This window comes from Jatropha curcas, chromosome 3, assembly GCF_041381405.1.
Source record: "Jatropha curcas cultivar XTBG-Jc1 chromosome 3, XTBG_Jcur_1.0, whole genome shotgun sequence".
NCBI classification, from domain to species: domain Eukaryota; kingdom Viridiplantae; phylum Streptophyta; class Magnoliopsida; order Malpighiales; family Euphorbiaceae; genus Jatropha; species Jatropha curcas.
Genome location: NC_143153.1, coordinates 2317527 through 2333550, shown reverse-complemented (window position 1 = coordinate 2333550; position 16024 = coordinate 2317527). Strand labels below are relative to the sequence as shown.

The 16024-nt window shown below is 33.9% G+C and overlaps 3 protein-coding genes across 4 annotated transcripts; 1 reads left to right on the top strand and 2 right to left on the bottom strand.

Moving 5' to 3' along the window:
• Positions 1-28: 28 nt before the first annotated feature.
• On the bottom strand, positions 29-4048 carry LOC149497326 (putative potassium transporter 12; the record flags this gene model as incomplete). The annotated part of the gene is given in 5 exon segments (XM_089719672.1): positions 29-289; positions 736-786; positions 1991-2239; positions 2336-2564; positions 3429-4048. Coding segments are annotated over 5 exon segments (1075 nt in total), but the record flags the coding sequence as incomplete, so codon positions are not given.
• A 1105-nt stretch (positions 4049-5153) lies between these two features.
• On the top strand, positions 5154-9052 carry LOC105644565 (serine/arginine-rich splicing factor RSZ21). Of its 2 annotated transcripts, none has more exons than XM_012229955.4 (6): positions 5154-5311; positions 5573-5689; positions 7031-7119; positions 7457-7691; positions 8286-8408; positions 8734-9052. In XM_012229955.4, the coding sequence occupies exons 2-6, from the start codon at positions 5601-5603 to the stop codon at positions 8738-8740; spliced, it is 543 nt and encodes a 180-aa protein (XP_012085345.3). In that variant the 5' UTR covers positions 5154-5311; positions 5573-5600; the 3' UTR covers positions 8741-9052. The 2 variants fall into 2 exon arrangements, with proteins under 2 accessions (XP_012085345.3, XP_012085344.3); XM_012229954.4 differs by having other exon boundaries at positions 7457-7703.
• Positions 9053-10682: 1630 nt separating this feature from the next.
• Positions 10683-14311, bottom strand: LOC105644566 (spermidine synthase 1). The gene is made up of 9 exons (XM_012229956.4): positions 13798-14311; positions 13054-13130; positions 12756-12878; positions 12170-12274; positions 11861-11933; positions 11693-11764; positions 11415-11610; positions 11090-11222; positions 10683-10995 (listed from the first exon to the last, which is right to left on the bottom strand). The coding sequence occupies exons 1-9, from the start codon at positions 13973-13975 to the stop codon at positions 10930-10932; spliced, it is 1023 nt and encodes a 340-aa protein (XP_012085346.1). The 5' UTR covers positions 13976-14311; the 3' UTR covers positions 10683-10929.
• Positions 14312-16024: the final 1713 nt, after the last annotated feature.

Here is a 16024-nt window from a genome sequence, read left to right as displayed (position 1 = left end):
TGTACTCCTGGTTTAAGTCAAGATGTACCTGTAATGCACAGAACACAACCACCAAGAGCTGACCATGCGTCGACACTGTTCTTCTTGAAGAAGAGATAGATATAAGTTGGATTGAGTGCCCTCAAGACACTAATATCGTGTGTCACTAAATTGTAAAGTCCAATAGAAGCCAAAGAGAAGAACCACAAAGCAAGTACTGGAGCAAACAGGAAACTCACTTTCCCAGTCCCAAACCGCTGTATACTGAACAAAGCCACGAGGACAACGATCGAGACAACAACCAGTGCAGCTGCAGACAAGTCATGTTATAGGCATTAATGAGTGCAAAATTTCTTCATTTATTGTTGTTCATCTCACTAACAATTCCTAGAAGGAAAGTAAAAAAAAACAATTAATAGTTTATAGCCCAAAATAGCATGGATTGGGTTATGTCTTTTTAGTTAAAACTTAAAATACTAGAGGCTAATTAGCTTATCCAAGCAATCCAGTGAATTCGTACTTAAAAACACCTCAGGCTCACGCTAGTGCAATCAGATTTATATATAAACTGCAACTACGACCCAAGCTAGCTTCCACATCTATTAACAAATAACAACAGTCAATTGTCAAAACCTTGCATAGGGATGTTTCCTTGTACAAACATTCCAATTATTTTATTTCTTTTCGACAAGACATCTGCAGCCAATGGATCATTTTATACATATTAAAAAGTCCAATGAGAAGAAAGATACCTACTTGTGCCAAATCCAGGTATTTCACCCTGCAGACCGCTTATAGCAGACATCACTGCAACAAATAAAGTCGTACTTAAATGTTAGTTTTCATCTCATGAATCTAATATTTGACGTCATTCAACAAATGCATCAGTATGAGGCTGCCCACTGTTGCAATTCCAGGAAGCTGGGAATTGGGAATTCCACTTTTTTGAGACATATTGCAGCAGATACAGTGTGCCAATAAACAAGTTGAAAAAGCCATTGCCCCTAATGCAAAACTTAAAACTGTACACAAATCAACAACGAGAAGAATACCCTAAGGGTTTTTCCTTTAGACTCTCAACTTGGAGGTTTCATCATTATTATGGTTTGTTCTTTACAATATCTCCATTACGTGAAGGCCCACTGGTTATCCACTGAATCAGAAAACAAGAAGAACAAGAATATTATGGAATGAGTAATAACACTCCTGCATCAGATAGACAGGCATGTCAAATTTCTATCACTAGACATGCAAGTCAAATGACAATAATTCTGATAGAATTTTAATTTATGATTATACAGAGTTCCTGGTTTATCCACTGGTCATCTAGTCAGTTCATTACACAAGCATATCTGCAAACAATCCTCGTAAATAAAAGGTTGGAGAGGCTGAATCAAGAGAAACATCTATGTCTATAGAGGTGTCAAGATTTCCAGAATTGTTAGTGAAAGTACAAGAAAAAAAAGGAGATGGAAGGGGACAAAAACAGAGGAACATAAGGAAGAACTATTAGTGAAGCTGTGATTCTCCGTTAGCAGGAATAGAATCTGTATATGTTAATTTATTAAGCTGAGTTTACGGAAGTACATATAGTCTAGCTTTCCAACAGAAAGACTACTCAAACCAATAATCATACGCATGAATATAAGATACAGATTAATATTATACACTTGCATATATGAGGTTATCAAAAACTATAAGCTTTTGATAAGATACACAATCATTATAAGATTTGTTCTTAAAAGGTAGTAGCTTGAACCCTTTGAGACTTCACAGAAATATATGCATAAACCTTCAGACCTCTTTGGAAATCCCTAACTATTAGGGGACAATACTGAAATTCTTGAAAATTATATCGTCTGGATGGTGAATAGCTGGTCAAATTCAGATTTCAGACAGCTTTAAGACCACATATTTCTATAATCATCGCACACATGATTTCTATGGTTCAAGGTATTGTTTAATATTGCCTATTACTGCCTGCCCATATTATGCATCTGTTAATATATACCTGATATTGCTGGAGTTAGAATACCATCTCCTATAACCATGGAAGTTCCCATCAGAACCAACAGCAAGAGCATTGTTTTCAAGGATGACCTCCTCTCCAAAGCATCTTTTATTTTTAAAGCCCTTTCTAACTCTGGAGTGGGTAACTTGAGCTTAAAACTCGAGATTTGTTCATCAGCTGGCTGACGATTTGGCAGCATACTAACTTTTGCATATCTGGAAATCAATGAGTACAAAGCAAATGTTCCTCCTACAATCAGAAATTATTCATGTGTTAACAAATCCACAGGCATGAGATTAGCAGAAAGTATGAAAAAGATACTCATAATTCCGGAAGAACTCTTACCTTCGCCATTATCATTTGCTTTAAGCACTACAAAAACGTATTTTGCTAAAGGAATGATGGCAATCGTGTACATAACTAGTGATAAGGCTCCCAAGACATCAACTTCAGACTCAATGGTCACCTTACTGAACACATCAGCAAAGACATATAATGGGCTTGTGCCCATATCACCATACACTACACCCAGTGTTTGAAAGGCCAATGCAAGAGTGCTCCAAGTAGAGAGATCCTGATGTATTTCAGAAATACAGTTAAGTAATAGAAACACAATGAATTCCATTGACATGAGATCTTTGTCATTGCAGTCCTTGCAAAACGGAGACAATGAATTCCACTGACACTAATTTTATCATGGAAGTCGTAGCATAAGGATTTTCTGATGAACCTTGAAAACCAATCAGCTGTTCATTCTGACAAACCATTTTGAATGCCTTATGGTTATAGTTGGGACCGATATAACACAACTGTTTAACAAGCAACATTGGCATGGAATGCTAACGCAACATGTATATATAAACTGCCTAACATGTTAGATGCATCATACTAGAAGACAATACTTAATATCTAAGTTTCAATTTTAACGTTGTTATTTTAAGCTTGAGGACAGTTTTCAAGAGCTAATATTTCCAGTTTGCCATCCTTTTGATGCTAAAGAGTTCTACCCAGTTCTTACCAGAGCAATTAAAGAAAACTATACCACCGCAAAACTACAAAACATGGTGACTTACTAGCCTAAACCAGGCCACATTGAGTGAACTTGCCCATAATAAAACCACTTTCAAATCCCTAGTACAATTCATTATAGTAGATAAAAGAAGTTGGATGTAACTTACAGTACTCTTTGGTTCTCAATATATTACTAGTTGTTTTACTATACCCCATTTCCACAGTTCGTCAGAACGAAAAAAAAAAAAGATTTTAAAAGCATATACAGTTTTGCCTTTTTCTAATATAAACTTCAAATTGACAAAATATCTACAGTAACAAATCAACCGTCAATTCAAGGAAATAGATATTGAAATATATTGAATAAGCCATGAAAATACAGAATTTAAAAGGAAATTTTGATAATTATAAAAGCAGGTAATATTACCTTCAAGGAGTCACCATGCCCATGAGCAACAGCAATCTCCATGGCTTCCACATCAAAAGAATCAGCTCTCTTGGGCTTCTTCACCAACCTCCTCCTAATGGATCCATACCCAGCTCCACTATTATTATCATTCTCATCAAGTAAAGACCATGGAGGTGACTCTGAATCAACTTCACTCCCATCCACCCACCTAAACTCAGCTCCTCCGCCACCGCCACCGCCACTACTACTATTAGTTGCACTCAGCAATCTTACACTACTCTCTTCAATCCGATCTTCTTCCATCTTTCCCACCAAAACCGACTTCAAAACCTGCCCAAGACACAAACTTTATGCTTACAAATTCATTTCGTGGACCATAGTCTCTTCTAGAAGCTCAGAAAGATATGGCGGATACTGGGTAGAAGAAAGTTTCTCTCTTTCTGATAGTGAAGTGGGTTTCTGAGATTTGTAGCCCAGGATAATAGTCGTTGTTATTACATGATATGCTTTACCAGAACAATGGCTTCTCCTAGTTTGTTCAGTGGATTTTTGAGATTGTATGGTAACTAAGCCAAAGTTTGGTCGAGACAAAGACAAAACAATCATCATCATAGACGTGGGATATAATATTATTATAATTAATTATTTAAGCAAAGATATTTTACACATCTTCTTCATTGGCTTTTGGCCATAACGTATAGCTTAGATTTGGCCATTTGCCAACCTGTCTTCGGAGTTATTTTCCTACTAATGATGGCTTGGTGTGAGAATTTTATTGGGTAATAAAATCCAGCATGATTGGATTTGAGTAATCAGTATCTTTTTTTCCTGTTTCGTGTATTTAAAGTTTTTTCTTTAAATAAGAATTTTCCCAATAAAAATCTAATAAAATCAGACAAAAATATTTACTCTCTAATTATCGAAAACTGTATATTAAGTTTGATCTTGCCCTTTTTTTACAGTTAATTAACTGTAGTATTTTGCTTAAAAAAAAAAAAAAAGTAATTCTTGCAAGAACAGTGGCGAAACGCCAGAGTGCGCCAAGTTTGGATGGGATTGGTGTCCCAATTTCCCCACGTGACGACGACAACCTTTCTTTAATGCATTATCATCGATCGAAAAGGGATAAGGATATTACCCATCAAAAAGTTTTCATGAAGAACAAGAAAATGTTTCTTTCAATTATTTTTTTCTTCTAAATTTTCTTTTAATAGAAGACTAAATAATAAAAATACCAATAGAAAACAGAAACATGAGACATTCTATATAAAAATATAAATCATTTATCATTTCATGCAATTATTATTGTTAAAATTTGTAATTCAGATTACTATTGAATATCAGTTTTAGAATAATTTTAAAACAAAAATTATATGATTTAAGTTGGTTAAACAATAATGTAATTAAATATAATTATTAAAATGATTTATTAGCTTGTTTTCTTTTAAATATATAATTATATACAATGTGATTTTTGATTGGTTCATATGTTATCCCATATTTTTATATTTATAAATAATACAGATATACTAGTATAGATAGAAAATATAAATAAAATAACATCCTTTTTTGATAAATTTACTTAATATAAAATTTTATTTTAATGTATAATAAATTACTTTTTTTTTCATAAAAATAATAGTATATACGAAAAGTTCTCATGAAAAGGATGGGCTTACTTGCTTAGGTCCGACCCAGAAAATATTGGCCCAAAATTAATTCGGGCATATGATGTGGAATATAAATACCGACCTAGAAACTTCAAAACCCAAACAGCGCCTAATCACGCTTGATTGGATTATCATTTCTAGGGTTTTAACAGCTCTGCGATTAACTGCATACCTAAATTCTAATTTCCTGTGTCTCTTTTCGAATACTCGTGGCCGAGGAATCTCGTTAAGGTAAAGCCTAAATTTCTACGCATTGAAGCCCACTCTTACTTATTGTTTACGCGATCTGTTTGCATGCTACCTTCGATTCTTCTTTCTTTCTTGTAACCGTAATCGGTAAATCAAGCCGGCATGTTTTGATCAGAGTTCCCTTTTTTTTTTTCAATTTTAAAAAAAACATATACTGGATTTATATTTCTATTTAGATTTTGTTTTATTGTGGAGCGAAATTAAGTGAATATCTTTTTTTTTTTTTTTTTTTCTGCCCACTAGGTTGTTGGTGCTTGTTTTGTTTGTGACAATGGCTCGGGTTTACGTGGGGAATTTGGAGCCGAGAGTCTCTGAGAGGGATCTTGAAGATGAATTCAGAATGTATGGCGTTCTTCGGAGGTAATTTTCTATCTCATTTTCTTATCAGGTCAAATTTGTTGGTGCCAAATGCTTATTATTGTCTCCTTTTCGTTCTTTGAATTTTCCAGAAGATATTGGTAAATGATTAGCAAATAAATAAGTTTAGCATAGGGCATTTTTCTACTTTCATGGCAATTTTAGTATTCTAGAGGCATGTAGGTTTCACATTCTTTAAAATCTCATTTTTTTCTTAGTAGTTATGGCCAGTTGTGGCTTAGGTTACCCAATTTAGTGAAGTTTTCAAGGGTTTTTTTATAACCCTGGGGTAGTAAGCCTCGTAGCATTTATCAAATTGCATTAAGTGAATTGTGCACCTTTATTTTTGTGATAAATGCTGCAAACTACACCAGGCATCTAAACTATATTTGGCCATAATTAATTTTGGAAATCCATTTATTCTCATGTATGTGAAGTTATTTTCTATTAATTTACTATAAGTATATTTGTTAAAGACTCAAGGACATTAAGGTGCAAAGTGCAAATGCAGGCTTTGAGGCACAATACTTGATATTCATAGATGCAACACGCTCGAGAAATTAACAAGAAGGTGACAAAAATTAATAATTCTCAAATAATCAATGCAAAGTCAAGATTTGAACAACTAAAATAGGTTTCATTAGGTAAGAATGGGACGAAAAAGAAAGAAATAGTGAAAAGATAAAAAAATAGTAGCAGTTATTTAAGTAGATACAGGAACCGTAGGGGAAAAAAATAAAAAGAAGAATCAGAGAAGAGTAAACACAACATGAAACAGGCACAAAGAAAAACCAAATCAAGGCAGGAGGACAGAGACCCAAGTTGTGTGGATGCCAACAATGGAATTACTGGCAGCAGGAGAGTCGAGGAGTGGTACAGTCAGATTCTAGCCACTTTCCGGATAGAGATGACAATTCTGGCGATTTCTGTGTGAACACTGGATTCTCGTAAATCGACCAATTACAATAAGATTGATGGTGGTCATTGGTGCCAGAGAAGCTTGCCAACGTGAGAGGCATGCCTTTTATGGATGTTTAAGAGGCGTGCCTTTTATAGCGCCCAAGTGAGAAGGCAAGGGTCACCTTCCCCTCTCTGGTAAAGGTGTCGATGCAGCTGTCCAGTGCACCTTGCACCTAAGCTGCATCTTTAGTGACTGAAAAAATAAGGTTAATGGTGATAGTGTAATGCTACTCCTGTGAATTTTATGTTTGCAAGTTTAGGAATCGCCTACGTTCTCTGAATTTAAGGCTTAGAACTAGGATGGTTTGTGTTTGTATGTTGCTGGATTTCTATCAGACTGATGATAACTGTTAATGATTGTTGATTTGTAATAATATTATGCAGTGTGTGGGTTGCACGAAGGCCACCAGGATATGCTTTTGTTGAGTTTGATGATCGTAGGGATGCAATGGATGCAATTCGTGCGTTGGATGGTGATTTTCTTTCTTTTTTGCTATTTGTTATTTACATTAACAATTTTTGTGGCTTTATTTCTTTTTTTTTTTTCTTTGGTCAATTTTACTGCATTAATATCTTTCTTCTTTTTTTTTTTTTCCCAGTATAACTGTTTTATTGTCTCTTTAAGATTTATGTTTTTTTTTCCCCCTTTCTATATACTAGAAATCACTATTGAGTATATTAGCTGAAAATTTAAAATAGCCTTCTATCTCATGCTACACGGTATGATGACAAATTTCATGAAAGGACTCTATAACCTGGATGCCAAATTATTTTCTAGAATTCGGCTAAGATGCTTATTTTGTTTTATAGGAAAGAATGGGTGGCGTGTGGAACTTTCTCATAATTCCAAAGGTGGTGGAGGCCGTGGTGGTGGTGGTGGTGGTGGTGGTGGACGTGGCCGTGGTGGTGAGGATTTGAAGTGTTATGAATGTGGTGAACCAGGTCATTTTGCTCGAGAGTGCCGCTTGCGCATTGGTTCACGAGGTTTGGGAAGTGGGCGCCGCCGAAGCCCCAGCCCAAGACGCCGTAGGAGTCCGAGTTATGGGTATGGGCGCAGGTGCGTCAACTGTATTTACCTTTTTTCTTTAATCTTGAGCCCCCTTCCTGAGACTGAATAACTGCTTCTGCAATATCTGTTTTATAACTGGATGTTTTTTCTTTTTCCTTCCTTAGTTTTACATTTGTTTCTTGGAAGTTGAAATCAATGTGGACTCAAGTAATGGGACCTAATTGTGGAAGTTTGATCATGCGGAATTATTGTCACAAACATTTTTACAAGAAAGGAAACTTTTTTTATGTGATTGTGCTAGAGGAAAATGATGAGAGGCACCATGAATTCAAAGGCTTCTGCATTCAAAAGCAGGATTTATATCCTCAGTTATCAGATAGATTGACAAATATTTTGTAATCCATCTAACTAAAACAATTAAAGCTTGCATGAAATCATGTAGCACATGCACATCCATGCTTGGTATTAGTAACTGGATCTTTATTCTTATTAATGGTTCACACTTGATCCTTTTTTCCTTTTCTATGTACCTTTCATTTTGTTAGCTTTTCTATCTTCAACCTGCAAATTGCCAGCTAGGAAGCCTGATTAACTATATATATTTGCTGTGCTGAATTCCTCTTTTGACAGAAGCTATAGCCCCCGCGGTAGAAGATCTCCAAGACGTCGCAGTCTATCACCACGCCGTGGTCGCAGCTACAGCAGATCTCCTCCATATCGCCATGCCCGTCGTGAGTCACCATATGTTAACGGGTGCGTAGATTTTTAGTTCCTTAGCATCAATTTTATAATGCTGTATGTTATCGTGCTAACCTTGCAACAATTTTGAGCCAATGTTAGTACGAAACTAATAATTGTACTAAAAAAATGTGAAGCTCAGACATTTGTAGTCAAGCAACAATTGTGGATGCAAAGTGGGAATTTCTGAACTTTTATTAGTTATGTTTGTGCCAGTTTACCTTGCTTTCTGGATACTAAAAACATTGGACATTTGATTTAAAGAATCCTTGGAGAGTTGATATTTATGAAATATTATTTTATTTAGTTTCAGGCTTATATGCTTGTTTTGTCTTTGCAGAGATTAAGGCGGGGAGCCAACTGAAGCAGGAGTGGAGGATATTAAAAAGACCAAATATATGCTATACTGTAGTTCTAATAGGACCAGTTGATGTTAGTTACGTTCATTTCGTGACAATGAGGTTTTGTTAGAAATTTGGTTTTGGCTGGCTTCATCAAAGTGTTTCGGCCGGCATGCTTGGGACACTTTTGTGCCGGTTTGCTGTCTCAACTGCTTACTGAAACTTGGAGGTCTCTTTCATACTTCATATTGCAACCTTATTGTTGTTTATAATCCTTTATCTTGACCTTTTATGGTAGTATTGATCTATTTGGGTAAATGTTTCTAAAAGATTTGTGTGTTTTGTTGTGAGGTGCGGTTTTCGGCTAAAACGGCATTGTTTCGCCACTTTACTGCATCTTAGTGCACACGGTTTTTCTCCATCTCTGCTTCTCTGCACGTTATCTACTCCTCGTCGCCCTGCATGTTATTCAGCTTGAATCCCATGTTGAAATTATGAATGTCCAGAAACTTGATTGTGTACGACACTTTATACTGCATTCTTCTGCAACAAAGCTACTGTCCTACTTACAACTTTTACATTTCTGCTAGCTGCTTCAAGAAGGTCAAGCCGTTTATACTTGTGTCCCCAACTCTGCATATCTGCACTTCATCATGTAACATAGTCTTGACCTCCTGTTCTTGTGGTTTTCGTCGGCAAAGTGTCATGGTCTAGTGTTTATCTACTTTTTGTTGCCCTTTTGGTGCTCAGTTTTCCAGTACAGATGAATGTCTCCAGGTAAGTGTCTGCAGAAGAAATTCAAGAAAGTTTTTTATGACATTTTAGTAGAAAGATAAATGGCTGCATAAGAGTGTTGTGAGAAAGGATCTATAATAATTCTGCCCTCCATTGTACAACAGTTTTGGTGCTTAGGTTAGACGTGTAGTTGAGTCACCCGTCGTAATGAGCTCTGCCTTTTTAAAAGGGTTGAAGACATACCTGCTGCCTCAGATCGATTGGATGGCAAAAGGCAATTCATTAATCTTCTGAGTGGTGGGTTTTATGGTCGTCACTACTGACCTTTCTGATTGCCATGGGTTTATCAGGCTTTTTCCTTTTTTTCGTCATGTAATCGACAATTTCTCTTGGTGGTAAAATTTTGGATTGCGCTAGTTAGGTTGTTCTTTTGGATTTATGTTAATGACAAATGTAAAAAAGAAAGCGATCCTTTGATTTATGAACTAATTGGACACCTGATATTAATTTACCTCTATTTTCCATTATTTGTTTGGATTGGTGTAAAATAAGGGTGGAAGACGATTTTCACCTTCTATTTTACATTTAAGCTGTTGCAAAAAAAAGAACTGATGCCATTAAACTTTTTGAAAAAAGGATAACTTTAAGCTAATAGAAAAATCAAAAATAAACTATCGAGCATTAAGCAAACCTTTGAACTAGTTAGGAGGTTGAATTTTTCTCTTAAACTTTGGAAACAATGTACAATCTGTTTAAAAATTATTTTTTTTTTTTTTTTTACAATTAATCTCCTGAATTTGTAACAAAAATCCAATTTTACCAAAAATAAAAAGTTTGATCTAAATCAAATATAATGAAAATTATTTGATATAAATCAAATATGATTGTAAAATAATAAATAGTTTTTAAACTAAATATTCAATGTAATCAAATACTTTTATGATATCATAACTTTTAGGAGGATAGGTTGTTTATTTATACTGTAATTTATAAGTTCAGTAGGTAAATTATAGAGAGAGTTAATTTTACCTAGAAGAATATGAGTGTCCCTTTTTTTTTAAGGAGAACATGTCAAGCTCTCCTTCAAACAGGACTGGAAAGCAGTTCCCATGTTCCTAATATTCGTAGAAAATGTTAATTCGACGACCATCTTTCATTTTGTCCCAAACAACTTTCCGATAGCAAAATTTTAATTTCCAAAAGTCAATTGAAATGATTGGAATTTAAAAAATTTTGCATTTCTTCTGGGTATTAAATTTCTAATTATACGGACTGGAGAATGATATATGTAAATCCAACAATCAACAAGTTTTTCCTACCAAAACATACTCTGAAAGTAACTTAATATCTCAATTTATTCCATGGTTCATTGAAAGATGGATTTTTCATTGAAGACGAGGCTAGACTGTCGAAGACTTAGCTTGACTGCTGCTTCTCCTTCAGTGCTCTTCAAAACTCCTTCATTTGCCTTTTGATTCAATCACCTTCTTTGCAAAAGATGGCAAGCAGAAGGCAGCTGTATGAATCTGGAATCAGAAGCACAAGTTAATATCAAAACAGAAGATACAAGGCTACAATCATGTGCTTATAAATTCATCTAATGCGTGGGAGACATAATACCTCGGAATTATAAAATTTCAAAGGTCTTGTTGTTGTTGATGATGTGCTTTCATTAGTATCTATGGGATTCACAGGATGCTTGAAATCAACAGGAGGTCCCTCAGTAGAACAAAGCATGAAACCAATCACCCCACTAACACAGAATAAAAACGGAAACATCAGCAACCACACATATCCAAACCACAAGAAAATCAGTATCAAATACAACAAAATCTCTGCAAGCAGTTAAGAAGTTCCAGGGGGAGACACAAATACATGCAGTCAAGGAGGTAGGAAATAAGAGCAAGGGGAGTCGACACGCAGATGGCTGGGGATATGTACAAACCTTGGGTAAGTAGGAACAGTTGTCCAGGCATAGTGAACAGAGCCTTTGAAGATCTGACGGCAGTTCGCTACAATATCCTCAATGATGTGCATATGAAGCCATATACTTTCTGCCTGAGTACACACAACCCCTCCAGGACGCAGAGCCTTTGCTACAGATTCAAAAAATGGCTTCTCAAACAGCTCTTGTGCAGGACCTGTTATTAAATACAATGAATTATAAACAGAGTAACATAATTTAGCAGAAAAAAATACATCAATTTGTAAAGATGTCATTACCTATTGGGTCAGAAGAATCTACTATAACTGCATCATATGTTCCAGCAGGTACATCCTTTAAAAATGCAACTCCTGCATGATTTGAAGAAATTCCAACAATAATACATCTATAAAGAAAAAGAAAGCAAGAAAGAAAGAAGGGATAAATAATAGAGTAGCAGTAAATACCATCACCAATCTTGAGAGTCACACGAGGATCTTCAAAACTGACAGCTATATCAGGGAAAAAATCTTTAGAAACCTGGAAAACACAAACAGAAAATATAGATTATAATATTGAATATCTTCTTCAAAGAAAATGGCTATTGGGTCCATAAGTGCAAACAATTGGAGTCCATCTAAGATGAAGTAACAGATAAACTTCCATTGCAAGGAAAGATTCAAATTCTCTTTCTGAAACAAACTCTCAGGAACAAAACGTAACCATAAAGGATAAACACATGCAAAAGCAGGAAAAAGAAAACTTTAATTTCTCACATCAACAACCATCTTGTCAATTTCACATATGTCAATCTGCTCAACAGAAGAATGTCGAGCCACTTCCCGCAGGACCCCACCATCTCCTCCGCCAATAACCAAAACCTGCAAAGGAAACAACATTGTGAGACTTGAAAAGGGTAAATAGAAAATTTAAACACAGGCATTACCGATGTTCATTAGAACTGAAATTTAATATCAAAGAAAAAGGATTGGTGCTTCAATTCTCAAAGTCTTTCTGATTCTTTCTCACTTTTGCCTTCAAATTCTCACAGGCAAGCATAATTTTCAAGATCAAGAAAATGAATAAAGAATTAGATAATGTAATCAAATACAAAGGATCCTCACAATAAATAAAAAAATTGTAATTTTCTCCTCACCCATTACCATAAATAAAGTATTAAGCAGGCCAACAGACTGTATTAAGCAAAATCTCAATCACGATGAAGTTGAAACTTGCTACAACGTGTCACAGCATTTGTAAAAGCTTGCAGTTTCAAAAGGATTGACAAGTTTTAATCACTCCAGGTGAGACTTATATATATTGATTCATTTAAGTTCATTCTTATTCTCCAAATACAAGTACCTTCTTTGGGTTTGGAATTGAGCAAAGAGGGAGGTGAGTAATCATTTCTTGATATGCACATTCATCCCTCTCTGTGAGCTGAATCACCCCATCCAAAACAAGAACCTTTCCATATGTTGATGACTGCAAAAGGATAAAAATACACAACTTAGAAATGCATATGATTAATAGTGATGTGTAATATGTTGATGACTGTATAAGGGTAAAACAAAATACACCACATATATATGGCATATATTTATTAAGACATTGCCTGTTACATGTGTAAAGTACATAAATTAAAAATTAAGTGTCCCACCTGAAAGACCATGACATTCTGGTAGTCAGACTTCCCTTGAAATAATATCTTTTCCACTTTCAAGGAATGTGCCTCTCCTGAAAATTTCAAATTATGAATTTGAAGTAAATAATAAGCATCAAGTATCAACCAAAGAGGCACCAAACAAAATAAAAAAGCAGGTCACTACTAAATAAGTCTGTTTTGACACCTATTTTGCACAGTTTGAAAACAGAGTCGTCAAAGGATTGACATTAGAAGTTCCCATCAAACTTACATTTAACTATGCTTACTGATTATTCAGAAATGAACTTAAAAGAAATAAGGAGAAGACCAACAGTACAGGGTATGCCGACATCAGGATGAAATATGTTTTCCGTTTCTTGGATCAGAAAGAGGGATATACGGAATATATGGGTTCGTAATTACATGAATGGAAAGGATTCGCATTCTTAACTGTGGATTTGTAATAATCATTAGCAACCATTTATCGGGTTTTGTGTTTTGACCCATCGATATTGAGAAATGATTGAAACACAACCAAAGCAATTGTAAGTAAAGTAAAAAAAGAAGCAGAAAAGCAAAACCATGGATGATAACATAAACAAACAAATCAAGATTCGTTCAAGATTCGTTGAACATGACTATAAAGCTATCTATTAATTGCTAAACTACATCCCAAACCATTACAAGTCTAAGTACCCAGATAAAAGACAACCATTCGCAAAACGTATATCTACATATATAGATCAAAAGATAACATACCAGGCCACAAGGGACTAATCTCAGAAAACCAGCCCGGAATAACAGACGATATATAATCATTATTGGTATTCTCAGTCTCCATAGCTACAGTAGTGTCTGAGACTCCATTCTCTTCTTCTTCTCTGGCTCTTTTCACTGGCAAGTCATTGTTGGACACAACACCACCATCTTGAGCCATAGAAGAGATTCTGTTTCTGTCTATCTCTATATCTGTCCCTGTCTTTAAAGAGAACCCAAAAGCCGAAAAATCCCAATAAATGCCTAAACAGGGCAGTGAAGGGAAGCCACACAATCAAGGTGTCACCTTTACAAAAAGCTTCGGGTATATTTATAAGTGAAGAATAATGAGAAAAAGAATCCGCTTGGTAAAGACGCGATTTTTGTTGCAGCGTTTTTTAAGCTTTTGCAGAGAGAGGGGGAGAAAAGGAAAGAGAAGAGAGAGGGAATTATTTTGTTAGGAGTGTGTGAGCGTGGCTGTGAGATTAAAGTACAAATATAAAATGATAGGGCTCTCAATTAGGGTTGGCAACTTTGGGATGGGAGGTTTCTTTCTTTCTTTTTTTTTTTTCCTATTCTTTTATCTTTTTTATTATAAAATTTCTGAGTATCTATGTCCTGTAGTGGGTCCACTTATTGTTGCACTTTTTTTTTTTTTTGAATTTCACATTTGTCAACTTGCCATTTAAACCTTTTTTTATTTGAATAAAACATGTAATTTGGCATTTTTAGTTTACGTTAATGATTCATATATGTAGTAAAATTGAAGTGCCACCCATTTATTTAAAACAAAATCTAGACAAAATTGCTTTACTCCAAACAACCTTTTTTGAAACAACAAATTAGGATATCTGATTCAGCTTATTTGTGTAATTAATAATTGGTTTGCTTTCTAAATTTTAATGTGTAACTAATTATATATTTAATAAGTATTTACATTTGAACAATTAGACCTTTTTATCAAATAATTAATATTCATCATCTAACATCATTCAAGTATGGTCTAATTGTTCTTCTCATTTATGTGAGAAATGAAAGTTTCCAAATTTAAATTTTCTTGACCACAATAATTTTCACTAATTTAATTAGTTAAGCGAAAGGTTACCGCAGTATTCTTGTCTAACATTTATCGGCTATTCTGGCTTTCTAAATTTCGATAACATTCATTCTGCAATGCTTATGAATAAAAAAGTGAAATAAACATTTGACCAATGCTATATTTTTTATGTCCATCCTCGTAGATTATTTGATTAAAAATAAAATAAAAAAGTGAAATAAACAATTGATATTTTTTATGCCCATCCTCATAGATTTTAGTACTATTATTTGATTAAAAACAAAGATGTTGGAAGTTCAAGATGTTGGGTCAAATATTACAACTAATAAAACCATATTATGCTTTTGTCTCATTCCTTCACTATCCTGGTACTTAGCCATAATGCTTTATGTACATAGTTCACAACCAATTAATAATTTATAACAAAAAAAAATTCATAACAAAAAAATAAATAGAAAAATCATAAATTAAATTATATTTATTTAAAACGTATAACATGCAATGTATATTGAAAAACTTATTATATATATAAAAGTGGAAATAGTTGTGGAAATATTAGGATTACAAACAATGCCCCATCTAAATCTATAGATTGATAAAGAATATTAAGGATTTTAATTTGATTGATTGAAAAAAATAAAGGTAAAGTTATATTAATTTTCTATTTAAATTTAAATTCCATTAGATAAAATAAGAAATTACATTATATACTATATAATTATAAGGTATATATAAAATATGGTAATACTATGCGGTTTCACATTCCTTATAGCTTGGAACCAAACAATTTTAAAACCGAAACTATATAATATAATATTAAATAAAATTTATAAAGTATGTACTAAATTTGGTAATGTAGACATTATATGGTAATTTACTTATATTATATGTATATGGTAATACAATGGTAATATATATGGTAAGATATACATATTATATGGTAATATATATAATATGATAATAGTATTTGATGGATACTAATAAAATATATATTAAATATGGTAAAATACAATATATTTATTAATTGAAAAAATAAAGATAATTTAATTTTAATTGGTTATGTTATACTATGTAAGGTACATATTAAATATGGTAGGAATAAAATATATTTGATATTTAATTATTGAATTTTATTTTATTATTTCATAAAATGTGATTTTTTCTACTTTATGA